This window comes from Electrona antarctica (genome assembly GCF_951216825.1).
Source record: "Electrona antarctica genome assembly, chromosome: 18".
Classification (NCBI taxonomy): domain Eukaryota; kingdom Metazoa; phylum Chordata; class Actinopteri; order Myctophiformes; family Myctophidae; genus Electrona; species Electrona antarctica.
The window spans coordinates 8,575,288-8,599,812 of NC_136799.1; the positions used below are offsets into that span (position 1 = coordinate 8,575,288).

At 42.6% G+C, this 24,525-nt stretch overlaps 1 protein-coding gene and 1 long non-coding RNA gene across 2 annotated transcripts in view; one reads left to right on the forward strand and one right to left on the reverse strand.

Moving 5' to 3' along the window:
* The window catches only part of clic4 (chloride intracellular channel 4), a 38,983-nt gene extending 27,057 nt beyond the window's left edge, over nt 1-11,926 (forward strand). The window contains exons 2-6 of the mRNA XM_079527692.1: nt 32-141; nt 6,560-6,685; nt 7,038-7,144; nt 8,791-8,972; nt 9,748-11,926. Of these exons, the coding sequence (XP_079383818.1) occupies nt 32-141; nt 6,560-6,685; nt 7,038-7,144; nt 8,791-8,972; nt 9,748-9,912 (690 nt within the window). The 3' untranslated portion in view covers nt 9,913-11,926. The remainder of the gene's footprint in view (nt 1-31; nt 142-6,559; nt 6,686-7,037; nt 7,145-8,790; nt 8,973-9,747) is intronic.
* LOC306942023 lies at nt 10,707-12,885 on the reverse strand. The gene is made up of 2 exons (XR_013792230.1): nt 10,842-12,885; nt 10,707-10,756 (listed from the first exon to the last, which is right to left on the reverse strand). It is a non-coding gene; the product is annotated as an uncharacterized lncRNA (long non-coding RNA).
* Nucleotides 12,886-24,525: the final 11,640 nt, after the last annotated feature.

The following is a 24,525-nucleotide window of genomic DNA, read 5'->3' on the forward strand; positions in this document are numbered from 1 at the left end:
CTCTCTCTCTCTCTCTCTGTCTCTCTCTCAGGCGGGGAGCGATGGTGAGAGCATTGGAAACTGTCCGTTTTCCCAGAGGCTCTTCATGATCCTGTGGTTGAAGGGGGTCGTGTTCAACGTCACCACAGTGGATCTTAAGAGGTGAGTCAGCAGGAATCCTTCATCCCATCGCTGGGGGGGCCTCCCTTAGCCCTGCCCCTCTCCCTCTTCATCCGCCTTCCTCCTCCCACCTCTCCTGTTCTCGTTGCTGTCCGGGGGGAACCTTCCCCTTCCCGGGCGGTCCCGCGAAAGACCTTCGCGGCGACATTCGCAGCGGCGGGGCGGTTCGAGAGCTTTGATCCGGCCCCGCCCTCCGGCACGTTCGGCCGCCGCCTACACCGACTGCTTATTTGCTTTTCCCATGACCCTTTCTTTCCCAAAAGCCGTAGAAAAACCCAGAGGACAAAATAAACTCTCGTCGGGACTCCGGGGAGGCTATTTAAGGTTCCAACTTCCTGCCTCAGATTTCTTTTTGGGGGGGTAACATGTCATTTTTCACCGCCGAGGTCACCACGAATCAAAGGAAGGATTATAAAAAGGGGATTCTCTGCAATTTTCAACTTCAGTATTTTCTCCTCCCAGATGAGGGGAGCGTTAAGTTGTACCAGGCTAGCAGCAGCTCTCTAGAACCCGTCCTCCCAGATGAGGGGAGCGTTAAGTTGTACCAGGCTAGCAGCAGCTCTCTAGAACCCGTCTCCTCCCAGATGAGGGGAGCGTTAAGTTGTACCAGGCTAGCAGCAGCTCTCTAGAACCCGTCCTCCCAGATGAGGGGAGCGTTAAGTTGTACCAGGCTAGCAGCAGCTCTCTAGAACCCGTCCTCCCAGATGAGGGGAGCGTTAAGTTGTACCAGGCTAGCAGCAGCTCTCTAGAACCCGTCGCTGAGGGGAGCGTTAAGTTGTACCAGGCTAGCAGCAGCTCTCTAGAACCCAGATGAGGGGAGCGTTAAGTTGTACCAGGCTAGCAGCAGCTCTCTAGAACCCAGATGAGGGGAGCGTTAAGTTGTACCAGGCTAGCAGCAGCTCTCTAGAACCCGTCACTCTCATGAGGGGAGCGTTAAGTTGTACCAGGCTAGCAGCAGCTCTCTAGAACCCGTCGCTCTCGTCATGAGGGGAGCGTTAAGTTGTACCAGGCTAGCAGCAGCTCTCTAGAACCCGTCGCTCTCGTCATGAGGGGAGCGTTAAGTTGTACCAGGCTAGCAGCAGCTCTCTAGAACCCGTTAAGTTGTACCAGGCTAGCAGCAGCTCTCTAGAACCCGTCGCTCTCGTCATGTTTCTGTCTGAGTGAATGAGTCATGTAAATGCTTCCTGATAGTTTTTTCCACGTCTCGGGCCAGGCTCGGCGAACGTATGGCTCGATTATTTTCAGACATGGTGGACAGATTGGACTCCTGGTTGTGTGTGTGTGTGTGTGTGTGTGTGTGTGTGTGTGTGTGTGTGTGTGTGTGTGTGTGTGCGTGTGCGTGTGCGTGTGCGTGCGTGCGTGACCCGCTTCTGGACGTGCACGTGTGTTGCCGCGCGCCTCGTGACGTCGTCTTCTAGTGGATTCGTCGTCATAAGACGCCACCAACTGCTGTCTGGAGAAACACATAGACATGTTCCTTATACAGAAACATGGTAAACATAATAAGCTGTGTGTCTATTTGGTGGTTACCGTCACCACTTAAGCCAGTAGTTCTCATACGTTTGGGGGTCCTTGACATGAAAAAGTTCATGTATTTGACTGCGGACCCCCATGTGAAAAGTTGTTGTGCCAGGGACCTCTAGAAGCAAAGATTTGAGTTAGAAAAGTTTGTTTATAAAATATATACTATGTATATAAAGCAGTATCGGCTGCCACTATGGAGGACATCTGCCTGAGAGCAGACCCCATCAGCCTTCTTTTTGTCAAAATTTTATTGAACAGATTATAAATGGTTACACAAACATTATGATATGAAATACATTTTTCTTTTATAGAAAACAAAATGAAAGAAAAATACAAAGACAAAAAAGACAGAAATCCCTCAACCCTCCCACCCATACTGCTCAGTGACACCGCATACTATAGAATAAGATGATAGAAAGCTCATGGAAAACATCTAAAAAGAAAAGGGCGTACAGTAAATGGTGCATTTATATAGCGCCTTTATCCAAGGCGCTTTACATAGATTGTGCATTACATTCACCCATTCACACACACATTCATACACCGATTGCGGCGGAAGCCATGCAAGGTACCAACCAGCACATCGGGAGCAATTTGGGGTTCAGTGTCTTGCCCAAGGACACTTCGACATGTAGACAGGAGGAGCCGGGATTCGAACCGCCGACCCATGGATCATTGGACGACCTGCTCTACCTCTTGAGCCACAGTCAACCATATCAATGGTATCCTGTCTATTAATTGTTTCTACTCAAGTAATGGACAAGGGGCAGCCAAACCTTATCAAACTGTCTCTCCCTGTTTTTCAGGAAATACCTTATTCTCTCAAGATGAAGCGTACTAGTCATTTCATTTAGACCCCATCAGCCTTCTGATAGACTCACTGTTCAACCTCAGCTGAGTTGGAAACCATACCGGTCTCTGGGTCTCTGGGTCACAAACAACAAGGCTCAGAGATGGCTTTTCCCCAGCCACGACTGTATCAATGATGAACTAGGGCTGGGCAATTAAACATAAAATATATGAAAACGCATATTTCGAATCAATAACTCACTTAATCATGCTCATGTACTGTGGGTTAATTTAATAATTGAGAGGCAGGGTTTTTCCCCCCATTCTAATTATATCAAGGAATATCTCACTTTTTATTCTGCGTTTGCACAGAGACACAAAAGGGATTGAAAACGCTGTAGTGTGCATGCCAGGTGGCTACAGTAGGTGGTGCTGAGCCGTGCTGCCAGGTAGACGGATCGTTTACTTTTTTTGCTTTTTTCAACCCCCGAAAACATCTGATATTTTATTTTGCCGCTTTCTCTAGAGAAGGTCATACAACCCGCGTCTTTCTGTATTTTGTCATACAAAGAAATATATATTTTGTCAGCCCCCGTACCCTCGGTATCTAATCTAAAACACAGGCTGCCATGGCCCTGCTGTACAAGAAAAGGCATTGGAGGATATCCGCCCACTTAGCAGTGTCTGTTTTCCTCTCTCTCTCTCTCTCTCTCTCTCTCTCTCTCTCTCTCTCTCTCTCTCTCTCTCTCTCTCTCTCTCTCTCTCTCTCTCCTCAAACAAGCCTTTGTTCCGCCAGTGCGACCGACCACTCGTTGCTCCGGCTGGCATTCGTGTTGTTCTGAGGAGACCATTGATAAGGCGCTTCACTTTTTCCACGCCGCATAGAAGCGGCGCACCGTGTGACCTTGACTGTTCTGCACAAGGAGCAGTTTGTTTGTACCGTTTATGGCTCTATATATATTTCATTTTTACTGCGGCAGCATGTGAATATGGATGTGAGAGAACAACGTTGTCTCGTCTTTATTAGCCATGCAAAGAGTTACGCCTGGAGTTGACATGGTTTCTCTGTGACTTTCCCTAACCTAAACACAAAAAAATGTTCCATTCTCTCTCTGCCTCCAAGGAAGTCTAACGTTGCTGATAAAAGCCTGATAATCTCTGGGGGAATTCTCTTACACTGCTGTTAGTCAACATCTGGTACAAGGTCCCACCAGGGTCCCACCAGGGTCCCACCAGGGTCCCACCAGGGTACCATTAAGGGTCTGGAACTCTGATTCCTTTTTTTTATCTTGTTTCACCCCAATCTACACTGTAAAAGTCTGGGTGTGTTAACCCATTTTGACCTGAGATCAGATTAAAAAAATGTCTTCTATATCCTGACAGTTTTTTGAAAAAGCTATGTTTCTATGTCAGTTGTTCTTCGATTTTTCAAAAATAGCAGACCTACAAGCTCGAGTGCCGCGCTACGAGCTTGTAGATCTGCTATTTTTCAATAGCTAAAGCATAACATAATGCTAACACCCAAAGGGGTTCCCGCCCAAAATATTAGACCCCTTGGTGGCCCTCGAAGCCAAGGTTGAGAACCCCCCCCCTTCGAGTGAGGGTGCCACTTCCTTTTTGCATGCCCAAGAATGGAAATAGTTTCCTGTTTTTGTTGCCACCCTCGGGCATCTTGTCCAAAACCCTGATAAGTACCGTATGTGTGCGTGCGTGATAAGTACCGTGTATGTTGGATCGGTGGTGATCAGAGAAACCTCTGATCTCCATGTTTATGGGTAAATGAATGCCTTGAGAATGAGATCACACTACAGAGTAGGACAAATGCATCACAAGTAGCAGATGCTGCGAATGCAGAGTCGCAGACACACATCGAATTGCTTCATGTTGGATTTTTTCTTTTGTTTCTTGAGCTAAAATGTTTGGGAACCACTCACTGGCTTGGACCATCTCATTTGGATGGACTCTTAATAAAACATGATGAAGTCACCCTGAATCTGGGCAAGAATCCAATCAGAACTGGTCTCCATAATCTCTCTAATTGGTTTAATCGACTCGGAAGAATTCGGCTCCAGTAGATTATACGGACTTAAAAAATGAGAACAATTTCAGAGAATACTGCAATGAATGTAATGAATTCTCAGAGCTGATATGCACCAACTATTTTAGATATGAGGAACTGTACTGCATCTATCATCTATTAAATATTAACCCATTTAGACCTAAGGACGCGTCTGTGTCGCCTTATAGCTTTTAACCACTTTAACCATTATTACTGTGTGTGTGTGTGTGTGTGTGTGTGTGTGTGTGTGTGTGTGTGTGTGTGTGTGTGTGTGTGTGTGTGTGTGTGTGTGTGTGTGTGTGTGTGTGTGTGTGTGTGTGTGTGTGTGTGTGTGTGTGTGTGTGTGTGTGTGTGTGTGTGTGTGACTGTGTGACTGTGTGACTGTGTGTGTGTGTGTGTGTGCATCATATCTGACCTCTCGAGACATCTAGAACACAGCGTGCTAGCTCTGAGAACTCGCTGCACAGAGATAGGAATGTGCACAAACATATGTGTGTGTTTTGGGGTGAGTGAAGTGGTCTCTAGAACAGTCTAGCATAGTGCAGCTGCAGCAGGCTATTGTAATACTCTGTACTCACCCAGGAAAGCTAGTCTACTATTGGCCTTTAATATATGTCTCTCCCCCTTTTTTTTCTTTACCATAATCTGATGTTATATCCAATAATGAGTGGTACAGGTGAAATATTACTTAACATCCAGTGTAAGACGCGCGTGCTGGGTCTTAGGCTAAATCACTTATTTTGATTGCTCGCCTTTTTTTTTTCTTTTTTTCCCCCACATCTGTCTTTCATAATGACCAGTCGTTGCACAGTGTTTTGTCCCAAAGGGGCTTCTGTAACAACGCGACTGAGCCTAAGACCCGGCGCGCATCAGAGCCATAGAGTAAGACAGCGTTACGACATTGAGGGGGCAGAAAACTGAGTGCTCGAGCGCTGTTCAAAGTGTTCATGCAGCCTGGAGAGTGACGAGCTGCAGTTTGAAATACATTTTCAACGAAGGTGGCGTAATTGGAGCTATTTTAGGCATGTGTGCAACATGACAACTGTTTTACAGTATTGTACAGTGACATCTAAAGTCTCTGTAATGTTTATGTTGTACTATTACAAAAAAACGATCATTTAAGATCATTAAAGCTGAGCTGTTGCCTGAGTCCAGTGCATTCTGCCAACTTGTCCAGGACATTGTCACTGTTCGTAAAGAAACAAAAATGAAAACGGCTTTACAAAGGGGTTTTATTGCAGTATGTGCAATACATTGCATGTAGTAAATCATATAATCAAGTATTTATTTCACAGAATTAAAGGTGTTATGGTCATGATTCACTAGGATCCTGGATGGCTGGAATTCTAAGCTTAATATAATTTATATAATTTCTTTTTTGTAAATCTCTATGGGGAAAAATGAATGGCCGATTTGTTTCAGTGGGTCCAGAAAACCACAGCTCTATAATGGTGACAGGTGATTTTCATACGGTCCCATCCCTAAAGATGTGGTCTTCATCCTCCAGGAAACCTGCAGACCTCCAGAACCTGGCCCCCGGCACGCACCCACCCTTCATCACCTTCATATGTCTATGGTCCCATCCCTAAAGACCTCCAGAACCTGGCCCCCGGAACGCACCCACCCTTCATCACCTTCATATGTCTATGGTCCCATCCCTAATGATCTCCATGTTGTCTTGTCCTCCAGGAAACCCGCAGACCTCCAGAACCTGGCCCCCGGAACGCACCCACCCTTCATCACCTTCATATGTCTATGGTCCCCTCCATAATGATCTCCATCTCCATGTTGTCTTGTCCTCCAGGAAACCCGCAGACCTCCAGAACCTGCCCCCCGGAACGCACCCACCCTTCATCACCTTCATATGTCTATGGTCCCCTCCATAATGATCTCCATCTCCATGTTGTCTTGTCCTCCAGGAAACCCGCAGACCTCCAGAACCTGGCCCCCGGCACGCACCCACCGTTCATCACCTTCATATGTCTATGGTCCCATCCATAATGATCTCCATGTTGTCTTGTCCTCCAGGAAACCCGCGGACCTCCAGAACCTGGCCCCCGGCACGCACCCACCCTTCATCACCTTCAACGGCGAGGTCAAGACCGACGTCAACAAGATCGAGGAGTTCCTCGAGGACATCCTCAGCCCGCCCAAGTGAGTGAGGAAAGACCCCCCCCCCCCATCATCATGAGCACCCTCATGATGTGCCTTGTTAGAGCCTGACTGACCACTGTTCAGGCTCAGACCAGTTGTGTAACTGTGCGTCTGTGCAGTGACAGCCCATACATCCAAACAAAAAAGTCCTATCTGATTCTGATTGCATTAAACAACGTTAAACTCACTTTGCCACTCGATTTGCCCATTCACTTTATGCATGCACATACCCTCTATATTATGGGGCTTGTGTTGTGTTCAACAGAGGCCCGTCATTCAACACATGCTCATTACTGTGTGTGTGTGTGTGTGTGTGTGTGTGTGTGTGTGCGTGCGTGCGTGCGCGCGGTAGATTTGCCAAGCTCAGTGCCAGGCATCCTGAGTCGAACACAGCTGGTATGGACATCTTCGCTAAGTTTTCGGCTTTGATCAAGAACTCAAAACCAGATGCCAACGAAGGTGAGTTGATTATCCTAACATCTGTTTCTCTCTCTGTCTCTCTCGCTCTCTCTCGTGCTCTCTCTCTCTCTCTCTCAGCGTGGTATGTAACTTCAGAGAGAGGCGTGAACCCCTGAAGTCCAATTGTGTCTGAATGGTGTGGTCGCTATGGGCAACGTGGGTAGCCTGGCTGTGATTGGTGCTTTGCTTTGGGGCCTGGCTGTGATTGGTGCTTTGCTTTGGGAGCGAGCGTGGCCTAAACAACACAGGAACACGGAGCTTTTGTTCGTCTGTGACTGAATCTGACTGTCACTCTGTTAAGATTTAAAAAAAAAAAAAAAAAGTTTAAACAAAAAAGAAAATCACTAATAAAACATGATGAAGTCACCCTGAATCTGGGCAAGAACCCAATCAGAACTGGTCTTTCTCTAATTGGTTTAATCGACTCCAAAGAATTCGGCTGCAGTAGATTATACAGACTTAAAAAATGTGAACAATTTGCAAGAATACTGTAATGAATGTAATGAATTCTCAGAGGTGATATAATAATAATAAAACTTTATTTGTATAGCACCTTTCATGACATGAAATGCAGCTCAAAGTGCTTTACACAAAAAAAGAAAAGAAAGGCAGGGCATAAACAATACAGTGAGGACATGAATATATATTTTTTTTTAAAGACAAATAAATCAATTAAAAGCAAGGGTGTAGAAGTGGGTCTTGAGCTGAGCTTTAAAAATGTCTACAGATATGCACCAGTGCCAACTATTTTAGATATGAGGAACTGTACTGCATCTATTAAATATTAAACATGGTTTTCATGGAAAACCTGAGGTGTGATGACACTTTGTTGTGCTATCTTCGTTTACATGGCTGCTCTCCACCCTGGGGAAATATTGACCTAACTGTGTTTGGTGCTAAATGCCAACAGGGCTATGTCAATAAGAGGTTTTATGCCTGAATCTCATGTCCAGATGATAAAGGCACTACTCGGTTAATGATAGACCTACAGGTGTTCACCGTGTTATGCTGTAAGCATACTGTAAAAATATGTGGCGTTAAAATCTTTATGTGCCAGAGTGGTTGCCTCTCTCTCTCAATGAAATGCTGCCCTCTGGTGGCTGATCGTTCATACTGTGACCACTGCAGCTGTGGTGGTTGGAGGCCTCGAGAAAAGCCTCAACCAACATGGGGCGTGGTGCCGGCAGGCGGCAGATGTCTAGATTGTGCGTCAACCTCACTGTGTCCTCTCTTGTCTATGCAAGGAATCTCTGTATCTATTATCTTTCCTTCGCATATCTTGAGAACCAATCCACGTCACACTTGCCAGGAGTATTCCTGAGGAGTGAGGACACAAGGAAGTGTCCTGTTTTAGTATATGTTCGCAAACTTTGTCCTACCCAAACATTAACCTTAAAACTAACCTCTTTCACAGAAGAGCTGTTCACCATTGGGTTTTGCCGATGCTCGCGTGCGTGTGTGTGTGTGTGTGTGTGTGTGTGTGTGTGTGTGTCAGTCACACGCCATGATTTTGTAAGTGTAACTCTACTGCACCTTTACTATTTGTGTCCTTGTATGCATCTCCTTTGTGTGGACATAAATAAATGTTTAATGTGTGTGTGTGTGTGTGTGTGTGTGTGTGTGTGTGTGTGTGCGCTCCTGTGTAGCTCTGGAACGTGGCCTCCTGAAGACGCTACAGAAGCTGGACGAGTACCTGCGCTCGCCGCTACCCGACGAGATCGACCACAACAGCATGGACGACGTCAAGGTGTCCAGCCGCAAGTTCCTGGACGGAGACGACATGACCCTGGCCGACTGCAACCTGCTGCCCAAGCTGCACATAGTCAAGGTCAGTGTTACTGCAACCTGCTACCCAAGCTGCACATGAGGTCAAGATGAGGGGGTGCACTTTGTATGTCTAGGGCCCTATTTTCATCGCCTTATCCTTAAACTTCTTTGAAAAACATTTTTGAATAGTTCAAATAGCCGATCTACAAGCTCACAACGTGTTGATGTAGAACGACTAGTTGAAAAATTTTAATGTTTTTCAAAATAGTAAAAAAGCAAAAAAAAAGCAGTTTAGGTATAAGGGGTTTAGCACATACGAAAATAGGGCCCTTAGTTGTTTTGTTTTTTTAAAATCAAAACCAAAGTTTATATTCGACTGGTAGTCTACTATAGGCAACTGATTTGACTGAGAGATTGCCTGTCAAATCATGACCTAAAAAATGTATGGAATAGGATTTACTTGCTTGGTTTCTCAGAATAAATCATGATATATATCTTGTTGTTTTCAAACTATTAATTAATAACAATTAGGCCAATCTCGGCGAAGGTTCAGCCCTATCTGAGCCACATTTATTGACTTCTATTCATAAAATGTAAGTATTTCAAAACGCGTAAAACATATGTGGCCGTACTATGCTGGCCGACTGTTAAGACATTTGGTGAAAATCACATACCCGCTTGTAGAAGGCTAGCCTCGTGCAGAGGCACTGTGTAAAAAAAACCAAAGACTGTGAACGTTGTTGCAGTTATTGTACTTAAAGTGTTTTTTTTATCAGAGCATACGACCTGGCGGGTGGCTCAGTCTCTCAACATCACTAACCCGCGTTTCCCGACAGGTGGTGACCAAGAAGTACAGAGGCTTCGACATCCCCAAGGAGATGACGGCGGTGTGGAAGTACCTGAACAACGCCTACACCCGCGAGGAGTTCACCAACACCTGCCCCAGCGACAAGGAGATCGAGTTCGCCTACGGAGACGTGGCCAAGAGGCTGATCAAATGAGCTCCTCCGTACTCGTGCCACGCTCCTCCGTCTCACCCACACCCCCCCCCCCCCCCCCCCCACCCCTTCCTAGATGCCCCGCCCACCTGCTGCTCAAGGATTGGTCCGTTCATTCACGAGAAAGAAAAATAACCAAAAACTATGGATTCCTCTCCTTTGCTTCGCCGTGTAGAGAGCGAACCCCCCAGTGCAGTGCAGTGCATGAAACCGTTTTCTGTTCGTTCGTTATTATCTCAACGTTTTCTTTTTTCTTTAAATATCTCCGTCGCCGAGAGACGGCAAAACGACAGCAGTGGTTTAACCACTTAATCCCCATTTCGTACGTCGTGTGGCGCGCGGAAAAATAGCCCATGTACAATCTCACGACGCGATGTGGCGTGAGATTGCAGAGCCGCTATTTTCTCCCCCCTTTTTTCTTTTTGTCTTTTATGTTCGCCTATATAATCACATGCCCAAAATCGGGACGCCAGATTGAATGTGGTTAGTTTTCTTGTTTCCGTCCTGCACGTGTGATACATGTGAGCTGGTGAGACCGCAACGGGCCAGCTAGACACTCCATACACAGAGGCCTGCAGCACGCGTACCTGTGCTCATCAGTGTTGGGAGCAGCACCAGCTGACCCATGCTCCCCCGAGAAGTGACCTTCAAGTTGACCTTCAGTCTACCGGCCAAAGGTCATCATAACGCTGTCGTTTATTTTCTGTTGTCTAAAGAATATCGTTTGTTTTTTTTGCTCTTTCTAGGCTTGCTATGGAAATGAACACTGAGGGGAGGACAGTTTGTTTTTGTCTCTCTCTCTCTCTCTCTCTCTCTCTCTCGTCTGTCTGTTTGTCTTTGTCTCTCTCTCTCTCTCTCTCTCTCTCTCTCTCTCTCTCTCTCTCTCTCTCTCTCTCTCTCTCTCTTGTCTGTCTGTTTGTCTTTGGCTAAACGAAGCAGCGTAAAACAGTGTTGAAAAGCTTCAGTGTTGTTGATGTTATTTCTTTTTGGTTTGTGTGTTTTTTTCGAAAAGGTTAAGAGGCTTTTAATTTAAGGCCGAACCAGAACCGGTTGACATATCAAGCGAAAGATGCATTTCTTATTCTACTGTAGAGTTGCTCCAATAAATCAGAGTAACTGTAAACTACAGGTAACTGCTACCTGGCATCCATGCTCTGATTTCTCACTATATTATATTATATTATATCATATCATAGGGTGTTTTTAGTTCAGAGGGGTGGGCGATATGGAAAAATATAATATCACCATTCTTTTTCAAGCAGTATCACGATCCACGATATCATCACCATTCTTTTTTCATTTCGGTTTTTATGGTTATTTTTCAAGTGACTTAACCGTACTTGACCACCTAAAAGAGAAGGGAGTAACAGACCAAAATACTTTTCATACCAAATATTTTTGCTGAACAAAAGAAATATGCCGTTCTACAGAAATATGAATTGAGGCACAGCAACTGCAAATCGTAGACTGTGCGTTCAAGTGTATACATATACACACATACCATATCTCTGTAGAGGCATATCGCGGAGACATTGCATCGTCTTCGACGATATTTAATCACCACATCGCCCACCCCTTTCGTAGGGCGGCTGCGTAGAAATGAAGTTGTACCGGCTGCACACATGTATGTATAACACTTTTAACTCAGGAAAAAGGGAACCTGAGATTTATGAAATCTTCAAACCGCATGTAGCTTAATACAGCAACCATTTGTGGTTGTATGGACGTAAAAGAATGGCCTTTTTTACCACTACATTGCCTCAGAATATGTCTGTGTAGACACCAACACACTGAGTAGCAAGCCTCTTATGATTTACCAGAAATGCAAGCTGACTCTTCATTTTTTTTCTTTTTCTTCCCTTCTCTGGTGGAAGGGGAAGTGTTCACTTGCGTTGGCGCTGGGAGTAGCAAGCAGTTTGGATTACACATCGCGGACCAAAAAAAGGGCACATTTATTCTGGTCTGACTGTGGCGATAGGATGACTCCTGCTGTGTAAACTAGTGTAGTCATTATTAGCGCATTTAGACCTGAGGACGCGTCTGTGTCACCTTATCGCTTTTAACCACTTTAACCGTTATTTTAAACTTTAGCTGTTGGAAAAAAATAGCAAATCGACAAGCTTGTAGATCTGCTATTTTTTTGAAAAATCCTGAAAATGTTGGGCAAATCTTTGAATTTATATTCTTTAACATCACAGTGAATGTTTTTAACTCAAATATTTGCTTCTGTGGGGGAGGTCCCTGGAACAACAGATTTTCAGATGGTGGGTCGGTGGTCAATTCGGAGGGTTCTTGACATGGAAAAAGTTTGAGAACCACTGACATAGAAACATAGGGTTTTTCAGACAACTGTCATGATTTTGTAGAATCTGGCCTCAGGTCTAAATGGGTTAAAAAAAGAAAGAAAAGAAACCGCGCTCTGGTGTCCGCATGCAGCAGACGGAAGGAAGGAAAGCCTCTAATGTGCGGTCAGACGCCGGGCGGGGAAGGCGACACTAAAGATATTTATGAGACGATGAATAGAGTAGGAGAGAGTATCGGTGGATTCTGGTCTTCAGTATAATATGTAGCTTGATCTGAGTTAGTGAATGTATATGATATTCTACAGTAGCTCGAACAAAAAGACGCCCACCACCACCCGCCATGTTTATCCAGACGTTTTTGTTTTGAAACGAATTTGATTAAAAAAAAGGAATTGTAAATATTTGTTGTGATTGCTCAATGTGTACATTTTATACATTCAGCTCGAGGAATAGGCCTATTTCTTGCCTGCTTGGATTTTAATTCTAGAAAATATCTCTTCTGGCCTTAAAATGTTTTCTCTTTCCTGATGTTTTTCTCTCTCTTTTTTTTCTCCTCTTCATTGAAATGAGTGTCATTGTAAAAAAAAAAGTCAGAAGTCAGAATTATGTCATATGGCTTTTATTTTTACTTCTATTTCCCCCCCCCCTTTTTTTTTTTTTTTACAAGTCTCGACAGAATAAAAATAAACTCTTCTCTTATTGTCCATCTGGCTTGTGTATTTGTGCTTTTGTTGCACATCTATCTTGTCTTTTATGATAAACGAGGAAGCAACGGAGAAGAAATAAGGCCTGTTTGTTTGCAGTGTGCCCCACCCGCTTGCCCCTTCTCTCTCTGTCTCTCTCACAGTTTTCACCACCAAGGAATGTATCGAGTGGGTGTTGCCCACCCACTCTGCCAACTCCTCAGAGTGGGTGCCCACACCCACTCTGCCAACCTCCTCCCCCTGAAGACGCCCACAGCAGTCGGGTCGTCTGACCATGGTTTTTTGGTTTGTTTGTTTTTGCAGCTCCCAATGTTCTTCGCAGCACAAACAAGTCTTACTCTCTGCAGAACTGATCTTGGCCTAATGTTTCGCAACACGGGCAAAGTCAGAAGAACACGGAAAATATAGGTGTCGGGGGCGTGAAGAGCTTTTTGGACACCGTCCAGGATCATTAAAATATCATGTTTCAGTCACAAACATTATCCTCTGCCTCCTTCCCCCTGAAGAACTTTGTCACATGGTCTCTCCACTCGTAGTAGCTCCACGGCCAAGGAAATCTCCACCCAGACGTGCGTGTGTGTGTGTGTGTGTGTGTGACTGTGTGTGTCTCAAAGCTGGCTATCAGACCACACACTCATTAGCTGCAGGGTAATGGTAATTATGTAATGAGAGGTACAGTAGAAGGCAGGGAGGTTGTTATGTATGGCTGACATGTTGACTACAGCATGCAGTCCACTTACTGTCGGACAGCAATGCAGGAGTCGAGGCCAACAGAGGGAGCCAACACGTCACCATGGATTATATTCCTCCCGTGGAACCTGGCAGCCTGTATTTTGGGCATGTCACTCAAGTGGGATAAATACAATTCTTTGAAAGGAGGTAGGGCCCGCACACCATTCTTTAGGTAAAGGATTACTTTATTGAAAAGAGAGACGTTTCGATCTCAATGGATCGAAAAGTTGTTTTTTTCAATAAAGTAATCCTTTCCCAAAAGAATGGTGTGTGTGGGCCGCTAGGCCCTAACCTGACTCCGCCAGATGTCAGGTTAGCTAGGCCCTACCTCCTTCCTTGATGGTCTTATTGGCCCTGCACCCACTGTCGAGGTTTGTGTACAGTAAATAGGTATGCTCTGATAATACAATTCTTTTCCATTTTATTTTGTGTGGATGATTAGTAGCCTGGCTAACAACAATGTTTTTTTTGCCAACGGCTGATTCGGTCTGGCTTATTAGCCAGGCTAGATGATTAGGACAACAATAAGACACTTTATTCTGAATATGTATTTAATCACCGGGCTTGATGGGCTTTTTGTGTTCTATCATTCATACATTTAATGTTAACGTGCGATTGACATTTTTTTTGATTGATTGATTGAAATATTTATTAACAGTTTGCAGAATTACAGTACATTTCAAGCACAAACTCAATACAAAGACTGTTAACTGTGAGTGGACGACCCAATTAAGCATTACACTTACACTTACAAGAGGGTCCACCATGTTCAATTCATCAAAAGTATAGCTCCTTTCATTATCATTATTAAAAGCATACGTGCAATCTTTTCTGTGCAAGGCATTGGTCTTTAGTTTGAGCAGGCCCGGATGCATTTAGGCTACAGCTTTTCTTTTTCTCTCTTTTTTTTTTTTTTAGAACAGCCATTTATACAGCTGGATAAATATTGACACTAGTGAAGCACTCACTCTAAAGTAGGCTAGTGAAGCACTCACTCTAAAGTAGGCTAGTGAAGCACTCACTCTAAAGTAGGCTACACGGTGATACTTCACTCACTCTAAAGTAGGCTACACGGTGATACTTCACTCACTCTAAAGTACTACACGGTGATACTTCACTCACTCTAAAGTAGGCTACACGGTGATACTTCACTCACTCTAAAGTAGGCTACACGGTGATACTTCGTCCCAAGTGGGGTTTGAACCCACAACATGCACAAGACATTCTTTTCGTATGGACTACTTGGCTACTGTAGGCTATACATGTGCAGTTGTGCACCTGATATTCAGTATGGACACGGCTTGCCTTGTTTCACTCAATCTATTGACATACATATACAGTATTCGGTAACACTTGCAGATAAGGGTCATGAAATAATGATTAACTCATGATTAACTAATACATTAGTTAAGCATTAGTTAATCATTATTTCATCATGAATTAATGATGACTTCATCATGAATTAACTGTAGTTAGTTAATCATGATTCATGGCATTCATGATTTCATTTATAGATCAGATTTTTTCGCCCAAATCTATGCCCACGATGAGTGCTCAAAGGCGGGTAGGTTTAGTCAGCAGACGGTCTCTCTGGAGGTCCTTCCTGGTTGTCCCCAAGGGTATTTTTTCTCAATTCTATGCCCACGATGAGTGCTCAAAGGTGGGTAGGGGTCCCTGGTGTTTTATGGATCATTTTTTGACTCACCCATTTTGCCCAAATCTATACCCAGGATGAGTGCTCATAGACGGGTAGGGTTAGTGAGCAGACTCGGCCTCTCTGGAGGTAATTTTTCTCAATTCTATGCCCACGATGAGTGCTCAAAAGTGGGTAGGGGTCTGTCCGAAGCTCTCCCTGCATGGTGCTTTATGGATCATTTTTGGACTCCCCCATTTTGCCCAAATCTATACCCAGGATGAGTGCTCAAAGGTGGGTACCCCTACCCACCTAAACCACCTGGTGTTTTATGGATCATTTTTGGACTCCCCCATTTTGCCCAAATCTATACCCAGGATGAGTGCTCATAGACGGGTAGGGTTAGTGAGCAGACTCGGTCTCTCTGGAGGTAATTTTTCTCAATTCTATGCCCACGATGAGTGCTCAAAGGTGGGTAGGGGTCTGTCCGGAGCTCTCCCTGGTGCTTTATGGATCATTTTTGGACTCCCCCATTTTGCCCAAATCTATACCCAGGATGAGTGCTCATAGGTGGGTAGCGGTTAGTGAGCAGACTCTGTCTCTCTGGAGGTATTTTTTCTCAATTCTATGCCCACGGTGAGTGCTCAAATGTGGGTAGGGGTCTCTCCGGAGCTCTCCCTGGTGCTTTATGGATAATTTTGGACTCCCCTCTTCAGAGGTCTCCCTGGTAGTTTATGGGTCATTTCTGGACATTATCATCATCATGAACTAGCTGTAGTTAATAGTTAGTTAATGGTTATTTGTACCCCAAGTAAAGTGACAACATTTTCATCATGAACTAATCATGAACTAGCTGTAGTTAATGGATATTTGCACCCCAAAGTAAAGTGACAACATTTTCATCATGAACTAGCTGTAGTTAATAGTTAGTTAATGGATATTTGTACCCCAAAGTAAAGTGACAACATTTTCATCATTAACTAATCATGAACTAGCTGTAGTTAAGGTTATTTGTACCCCAAAGTAAAGTGACAAAATTTTCATCATGAACTAATCATGAACTAGCTGTAGTTAATGGATATTTGCACCCCAAAGTAAAGTGACAACATTTTCATCATGAACTAGCTGTAGTTAATAGTTAGTTAATGGATATTTGCACCCCAAAGTAAAGTGACAACATTTTCATCATGAACTAGCTGTAGTTAATAGTTAGTTAATGTATATTTGTACCCCAAAGTAAAGTGACAACATTTTCATCATGAACTAGCTGTAGTTAATAGTTAGTTAATGGATATTTGTACCCCAAAGTAAAGTGACAACATTTTCATCATTAACTAATCATGAACTAGCTGTAGTTAAGGTTATTTGTACCCCAAAGTAAAGTGACAACATTTTCATCATGAACTAATCATGAACTAGCTGTAGTTAATGGATATTTGCACCCCAAAGTAAAGTGACAACATTTTCATCATGAACTAGCGTAGTTAATAGTTAGTTAATGGATATTTGTACCCCAAAGTAAAGTGACAACATTTTCATCATGAACTAGCTGTAGTTAATAGTTAGTTAATGGATATTTGTACCCCAAAGTAAAGTGACAACATTTTCATCATGAACTAATCATGAACTCTTGATTAACTAATCATGAAGTAATCATGAACTGGAAATTTGGACACAAAGTCACATCAATATAAATAATAGTGAAATGCAATACTAACAATACAATACAATCTGAATCCAAAATTACAATTACAAGCCACCTTCAATATTGCCATTTTTTATTTACAGCCACACCCTCCCCCACACAGAAAACTAAAAACAAAATGTGATGTATATCAATAACAAAGTGTTAAATGGCCACTTATTACCAAATAGACAGCAGTAATATGAAAAATAACAAACAAAAAGAAAAGCCAGCAAAAATATGAAAACCCTTAGTTCCGTTGTCATTGGGGCTCTTTCATCTGAATTGTGACATTGTTCGATAGGTCTTTTTCCTACCACACAAACCGTGAGGGAGGGGAATCAATGTTGCACCATCAGTGTCCAGACTTGGATCCGTTAGCTTGCCATCCAATATGCACTGGGAATTTATCTGGGGAATTGTTGGGTATGGAGAATGTGGAGCCTCACATGGACCTGGGCTCCTCAGTGGATGGGAAGGGAAGCGCTGTCCTCTTCTCCATGTGCTCCAGGGGATGAAGATGGGGATCACCCAATCTAAAAAAAAACTGACCTATGGTAGATCGGACAAGATCCAATAGCATGTTATTCACACACTCTGTGTAAAATGTTTTTAAATCCCCACCTTTTTAAATCCCCACCTTTTTAACTTGCATTAATTAGCTTAATCATTTTCTTTTTATAGTAATCATTTCAAATACATTGAAAACCATTCAAAATAATTCAAAGTACTTATTTTCTTTTACAATGTTTCAAATATTCACTATATTCAATGAACTGTTCCTTTTCCACAAAAATACTATGAAATGCTCCTTTACGTATCACAATGCAATGAGTTAAATTGCATAAAGTGCACATTCAATCGCTTTACAGGGTGTTTTGTGCAGTAACTGAGGTATTCATGACTCAAATGTGCTTAGTATATCTCTCCCTGGCTAGCATCAGGTGAGAGATGCACTAAAAATGTACATTCAATCACCATAACCCAAAATACTCATGTACAGGAATAAGTGTTTCAAAATGTAAAACACCATTTAAGATAACCATCTTTGTTCTACATTGTCTCACTCACCACTGATCAATGAATGAATGGGCTCAGACTGCAATGTCACCTGTACTACTGGCTGCTCAGTGATTTGCAATACTCGCTCTCACACTGCTCTGCAAAGTTCAAAATGACACAATATACAAATCAGGAGTTGTCTAACAACATTAAGAATGTGGATGATTTGAATTGGAAGATTATTTTTTAGTCTTACCAAGTGGATTGCAAAGATTGTTCCTCTGTGTGTGTTTACAACAACACATGAAGAACCAGCCATGTGTTCAATTGAACAGGAAAGGGGAGTTTTCCTGCTTAAATACTGACAGGAAGTGGAATCACTGGTAGGCTGGACATAAACGCTTACAGGCTCACTGATTGGCCACTTAGGTTAGCAATCACAGAGCCAGGTAATTTTAACCCTTTGCAAAAACGTGTTAGACATCCTGTTTGTTTGTTTGTTTGTTTTCCCTTTCATGTATATAGCTTCTTGGCATTTTAATCAGACTTGTAGAGCAACATTTTAGATATATTGTATATAACTTAAATGCATTCATTCACTGTAAAAAAAAAATCACTGAAATGAACGTATGTATCCTATTAACTATTTTTTAATTCAGCCTACCCAGGCTTGAAAGCAGGCAGCCAATTTACAAGTGTTAAAAACGATCTAAAATGCTTTTGAAATAACACACATTTAAGTTCTAAAATGTTGCTCCACAAGTCTGTTTAAAATACAAAACAAGCTATTTACATGAAAGAGAAAAAATGCAAAACAAACAGGGTGTCTAACAGGTTTTAAAGGATTAAAATTACCTGGCTCTGTGATTGCCAGTGGCCAATCAGTGAGCCTGTAAGCATTTGTGTCCAGCCTACCAGTGATTCTACTTCCTGTTAGTATTTAAGCAGGAAAACGTCCTTTTCCTGTTCAATTGAACACATGGCTGGTTCTTCATGTGCTGTTGTAAACAAACACAGAGAGACAATCTTTTGCAATCTGCCTCGTAAGACTAAAACATAATCTTCCAATTCAAATCATTCACATTCTTAATGTTGTTAGGCAACTCCTGATTTGTGTATTGTGTCATTTTGAACTTTGCAGAGCAGTGTGAGAGTGTTGCAAATCACTGAGCAGCCAGGTGACATTGCAGTCTCAGCATTCATGAAGTGGTGAGTGAGACAATGTAGAACAAAGATGGTTATCTTAAATGGTGTTTAGCCACAATACATCCTGCCAATGATTTATTGTTACATTTAAGTATTTAAGTTCATGTTACATTTTGAAAGACAGTTTGTTACTGAAGGAATACAATATGCATGTACATGAGAATTGTGGGTTATAGTGACTGAAGGTACATTTTAAGGGTACATACTAAGCACATTTGCGTCATAAATACCTCCTAGTTACTGCACAAAACACCCTGTAAACCTTTTGAATGTGCACTTTATGCAATTTAACTCATTACATTGTGATACTTAAAGGAGCATTTCATACTATTTTTATTTTTGTGGAAAAGGAACAGTTCATTGAATATTAAACATTGTAAAAGAAAATAAGTGTTTTGAATTATTTTGAATGGTTTTCAATGTATTTTAAATACATGATTACTATAAAAAGAACATGATTAAGCTAATTAATGCAAGTTAAAAAGGTGTTAATTTATGCTAATTCGTGGGGTTTTGGATCTTGTCTGATCTATCATAGGTCAGGTTTTTTAGATCCCATCCTCATCCCTTGGAGCATCTCACGTGGAGAAGAGGACAGCGGTTCCCTTCCCATCCATCGAGGAGCCAAGGTGCATGTGAGGCTCCACTGTCTCCATACCCAACGTTTCCCCAGATAGATTCCCAGTGCATACTGGGTGGCGAGATCCATGGTTTGTGTGGTAGGACAAAGACCAATCGAACACTGTCACAGTTCAGATAAAAGAGCCCCAACGAGAACAAAAACAAACTTTGGGAACTAAGGGTTTTCATATTTTTTCCGGCTTTTCTTTTTGTTTGTTATTTTTCACATTACTGTTGTAGTCATTTTTCTATGTCTATTTGGTAATAATAAGTGGCCATGTAACAATTACTATTCATTGTTGACTGTGTTATATTTATAAGAGCCAGGTCATTTTGTTTCATAGTTGTGTCAAACCATATTGGATAAGCAATGATCTTAACAAGTACTTTAGTTTTATAGTTGAGAGGAAAAATTGTGCTGCTGATTTGGATAAGCACTGTTGTTGGCTTTGTTAAAGGCCTTGCCTTGGCGGGCAGCAGGTGGGCCAGATGTGTGGATGCCAGTCCATTGGCGTCTGCGCCAGGGCTGTATCTAGCTCACCCGCTGTTGGCCCGGGTGGCTGGTGTCGGCCTGCCCCTCGGCCTGTTTCCTCTGCCTACTTCCTTGCTTTTGTTTTGTTGTTCTTTTGTATTTTACATTTGTATTTTGTATAATACTTTATTTATTTTGTGGTATATTTTTGTTTGTGTTAAGTGTTTTTATTTTATTTTTTAGTTTCTGTGTGGGGGGAGAGAGTGTGTGTGTGTGTGTGTGTGGGGGGGGGGGGGGGGGTTGCTGTAAATAAAAAAAATGGCAAAAATTGGCAATATTGAAGGTGGCTTGTAATTGTACATTTGGATTCAGATTGTAATGTATTGTTAGTATTGTATTGTTTTGCATTCACTATTATTTATATTGATGTGACTTTGTGTCCATATATCCAGTTCATGATGAATTCATGATTAGTTAATCATGAGTTCATGATTAGTTCATGATGAAAATGTTGTCACTTTACTTTGGGGTGCAAATAACCATTAACTAACTGTTAACTACAGCTAGTTCATGATGAAAATGTTGCCACTTTACTTTGGGGTGCAAATATCAATTAACTAACTATTAACTAATGATAGTTAATCATTAATAGAGTCCAACTCTCTAGTAAGTAAGTACAATGTAATGGTAGTTCATGATGAAAATGTTGCCACTTTACTTTGGGGTGCAAATATCAATTAACTAACTATTAACTAATGATAGTTAATCATTAATAGAGTCCAACTCTCTAGTAAGTAAGTACAATGTAATGGTAGTTCATGATGATAATGTTGCCACTTTACTTTGGGGTGCAAATATCAATTAACTAACTATTAACTAATGATAGTTGATCATTAATAGAGTCCAACTCTCTAGTAAGTAAGTACAATGTAATGGTAGTTCATGATGATAATGTTGCCACTTTACTTTGGGGTGCAAATATCAATTAACTAACTATTAACTAATGATAGTTAATCATTAATAGAGTCCAACTCTCTAGTAAGTAAGTAAAATGTAATGGTAGTTCATGATGATAATGTCCAGAAGTTACGCATAAACTACAAGGGAGACCTCTACAAGGGAGACCTACCCACCTTTGAGCACTCATCGTGGGCATAGAATTGAGAAAACTACCTCCAGAGAGACCGCGTCTGCTCACTAACCCTACCCGTCTATGAGCACTCATCCTGGGTATAGATTTGGGCAAAATGGGTGAGTCCAAAAATGATCCATGAAACACCAGGGACCCCTACCCACCTTTGAGCACTCATCGTGGGCATAGAATTGAGAAAAATGACCTCCAGAGAGACCGAGTCTGCTCACTAACCCTACCCGTCTATGAGCACTCATCCTGGGTATAGATTTGGGCAAAATGGGTGAGTCCAAACATTTTCCATAAAACACCAGGGACCCCTACCCACCTTTGAGCACTCATCGTGGGCATAGAATTGAGAAAAATTACCTCCAGAGAGACCGAGTCTGCTCACTAACCCTACCCGTCTATGAGCACTCATCCTGGGTATAGATTTGGGCAAAATGGGTGAGTCCAAAAATTATCCATAAAACACCAGGGACCCCTACCCACCTTTGAGCACTCGTGGGCATAGAATTGAGAAAAATTACCTCCAGAGAGACCGAGTCTGCTCACTAACCCTACCCGTCTATGAGCACTCATCCTGGGTATAGATTTGGGCAAAATGGGGGGGTCCAAAAATGATCCATAAAGCACCAGGGAGAGCTCCGGACAGACCCCTACCAACCTTTGAGCACCCATCGTGGGCAAAGAATTGAGTAAAATGACCCATGGGTACAACCAGGAATGACCTCCAGAGAGACTGAGAGACCTACCCGCCTATGAGCACTCATCCTGGGCATAGATTTGGGCGGAAAAATTAGATCTATAAATCATCTACAAATCGTGGTTAACTAATGACGATTCATGATGAATCATCAGAATCATCATCATCATGAATCATGATGAATTCATCATGATTCATGATGAATTGTGATGAACTAATGATTAACTAATGCTTAACTAATGTATTAGTTAATCATTAGTTAATCATTAGTTCATGAACCGTATCTGCAAGTGTTACCCAGTATTCTTCTACATATTCTACACAGAGCGAACATGCCCAGAAATGATAGACTTATACATTGTTGTTAAACTTGTGGGCTACAATACGATAACGTTTATTTAGTTTACTAGATATCTACTAATAAACATATTCTAAAATATGGCACTCATACACATTATCAGCCTCATGTCATGACATGGATGACAGTTTTAACTCGAAGGGAAGGAAGGATACATGTTATAACGGTGTGCGAGGATATATATTTTTTTTTAAAAGGTTTTGAGGGATGAAATCCTATCAAAGTTAGAGTGACAAAAAGGCTATAAAAAGAGGCTGGTAGACCCCTTAAATACAACCTGTACCCCTCCCCCCCCTGGCCAAACCAGAAGAAACCCACCCTGGATGTATAGCTGGGCTACAAGCGACTTCTGGCCTGGCAAGGCGGGCAATACTCTGGGTGTGATGTTGTTCTTGGAATGCGGCGGACTCTGTGAGACATTCCTCTGTGACTGCAGTACTGTAAATCTCACAGGCCTCCCTAATGCTTTCCATGCACTTTATCTGCCTTTTACATCTTCAACAGCGTCGTTGGCCTTTATTCAGGAAATATGTTGGCATCCAACGCGTCCTCTTATAAAGAAAAGGGGTGTATATAAACTATACGTTGATGAAGGTGTGCTTTTCTTGCCAGGGCAGCCGTATGAAAGTCACACACAGTCATGTCGTTCTTCTATCTATGTCTATTTTGGCTGCAACAAGAGGACTCTTGTCTCCTCTCATACAGCAGGCAGGTCTTCAGGAATAGGCGGCACCCCAGGCAGGGCCGGCTGCTTGTTAGGGGGCCCAAGAAAATGTCTGGAGACAGAAATGTATTAATATTACCGGAGATTTTTATCCCCAGTTTATAGCAGTGGGACTTCACTGCGTGTGTCGGTTGGTTGGTTGCTCAGTCAGTCTGTCTGTCCGTCCTCATCTGTCAAACACTTTGGTGCCAAGCAATATAGCTTAAAGCGCTCTGGTCAGATTGCCATGATGAAACTTGCTGAGCGTATTAAGCACTTTTCAAAACCTGGCATGGTGAAATCTTTTGAAAATAGCTAATCTCACAACGGTCTTCCGAGGCTACACAACTTCAACTTGTGACGATGTGATGACTTGTGAGCTTGTAGATGCTTTAGTGGGTAAAGGTATACAGTATAGGCACAAGTGATATTTATTTGTTAAAATAAGTTTAATATTCTGTTAGTAATCATAGAGTGTTTGTTTGATTCAGAAACAGAGCTGGTCTCCAGCTCTTTGTTCGTGTGCAAGGCTCAGAAATAACGATGGAAAGAAAAGGAAGGAAACTGTCCCTTTCCACATGGTTTATATTACCTCTGACGAACAGACAACGGACGCATTTCGGCCCAGATGGGCCTTCCTCAGCGTTGTGAAATTGGCAAGAATGGCAGCCCACCTATTATTCTTTTTTCTTCAGTGTATTAACCCATTCTGGGCGGGAACTAGCCTGGATAATAAGCCAGACCACACGACTTTGATTTGAGTCTGGCTTATTAGCCAGGCTAGGCGGGAACCCCTTTTGGTGTTTCAAGCATTCTGTTAGCTATTGAAAAATAGCAGATCTACAAGCTCATAGCACGCCACGCGCTATGAGCTTGTAGATCTGCTATTTTTGAAAAATCGTAAAAAATGCGGCACAAATCTTTGAATAGGTATATATTCTTTCAGAGGGAACGTTTTTTTTTATTTTGACGTCAGGCCTTAATGGGTTAAAGAGCTGCAGGGATGGGGAGGCCCCTAATAGGCTACTATTGAGCTGCAGGGATGGGGAGGCCCCTAATAGGCTACTATTGAGCTGCAGGGATGGGGAGGCCCCTAATAGGCTACTATTGAGCTTTAACTTTTTATCAAAACACAAACATCTGAAGTGGATATCTTACTCTTCACTATTAAGGTGTGACATGGACACGTCTTTTCACTTTTGGATAGGTTAGCGGCTGAGCTATAGGGGTTCTCAAACTTTTTGGGCCCAGGCAGGTACCCCTTGGAGGGGAGACAGTTTTCCATTGGTATCTCTCCACTCATCCTCGCAACACCGATAAGCATCATGTGTGTACATTTAGTCGATGCCATTGACTGCGG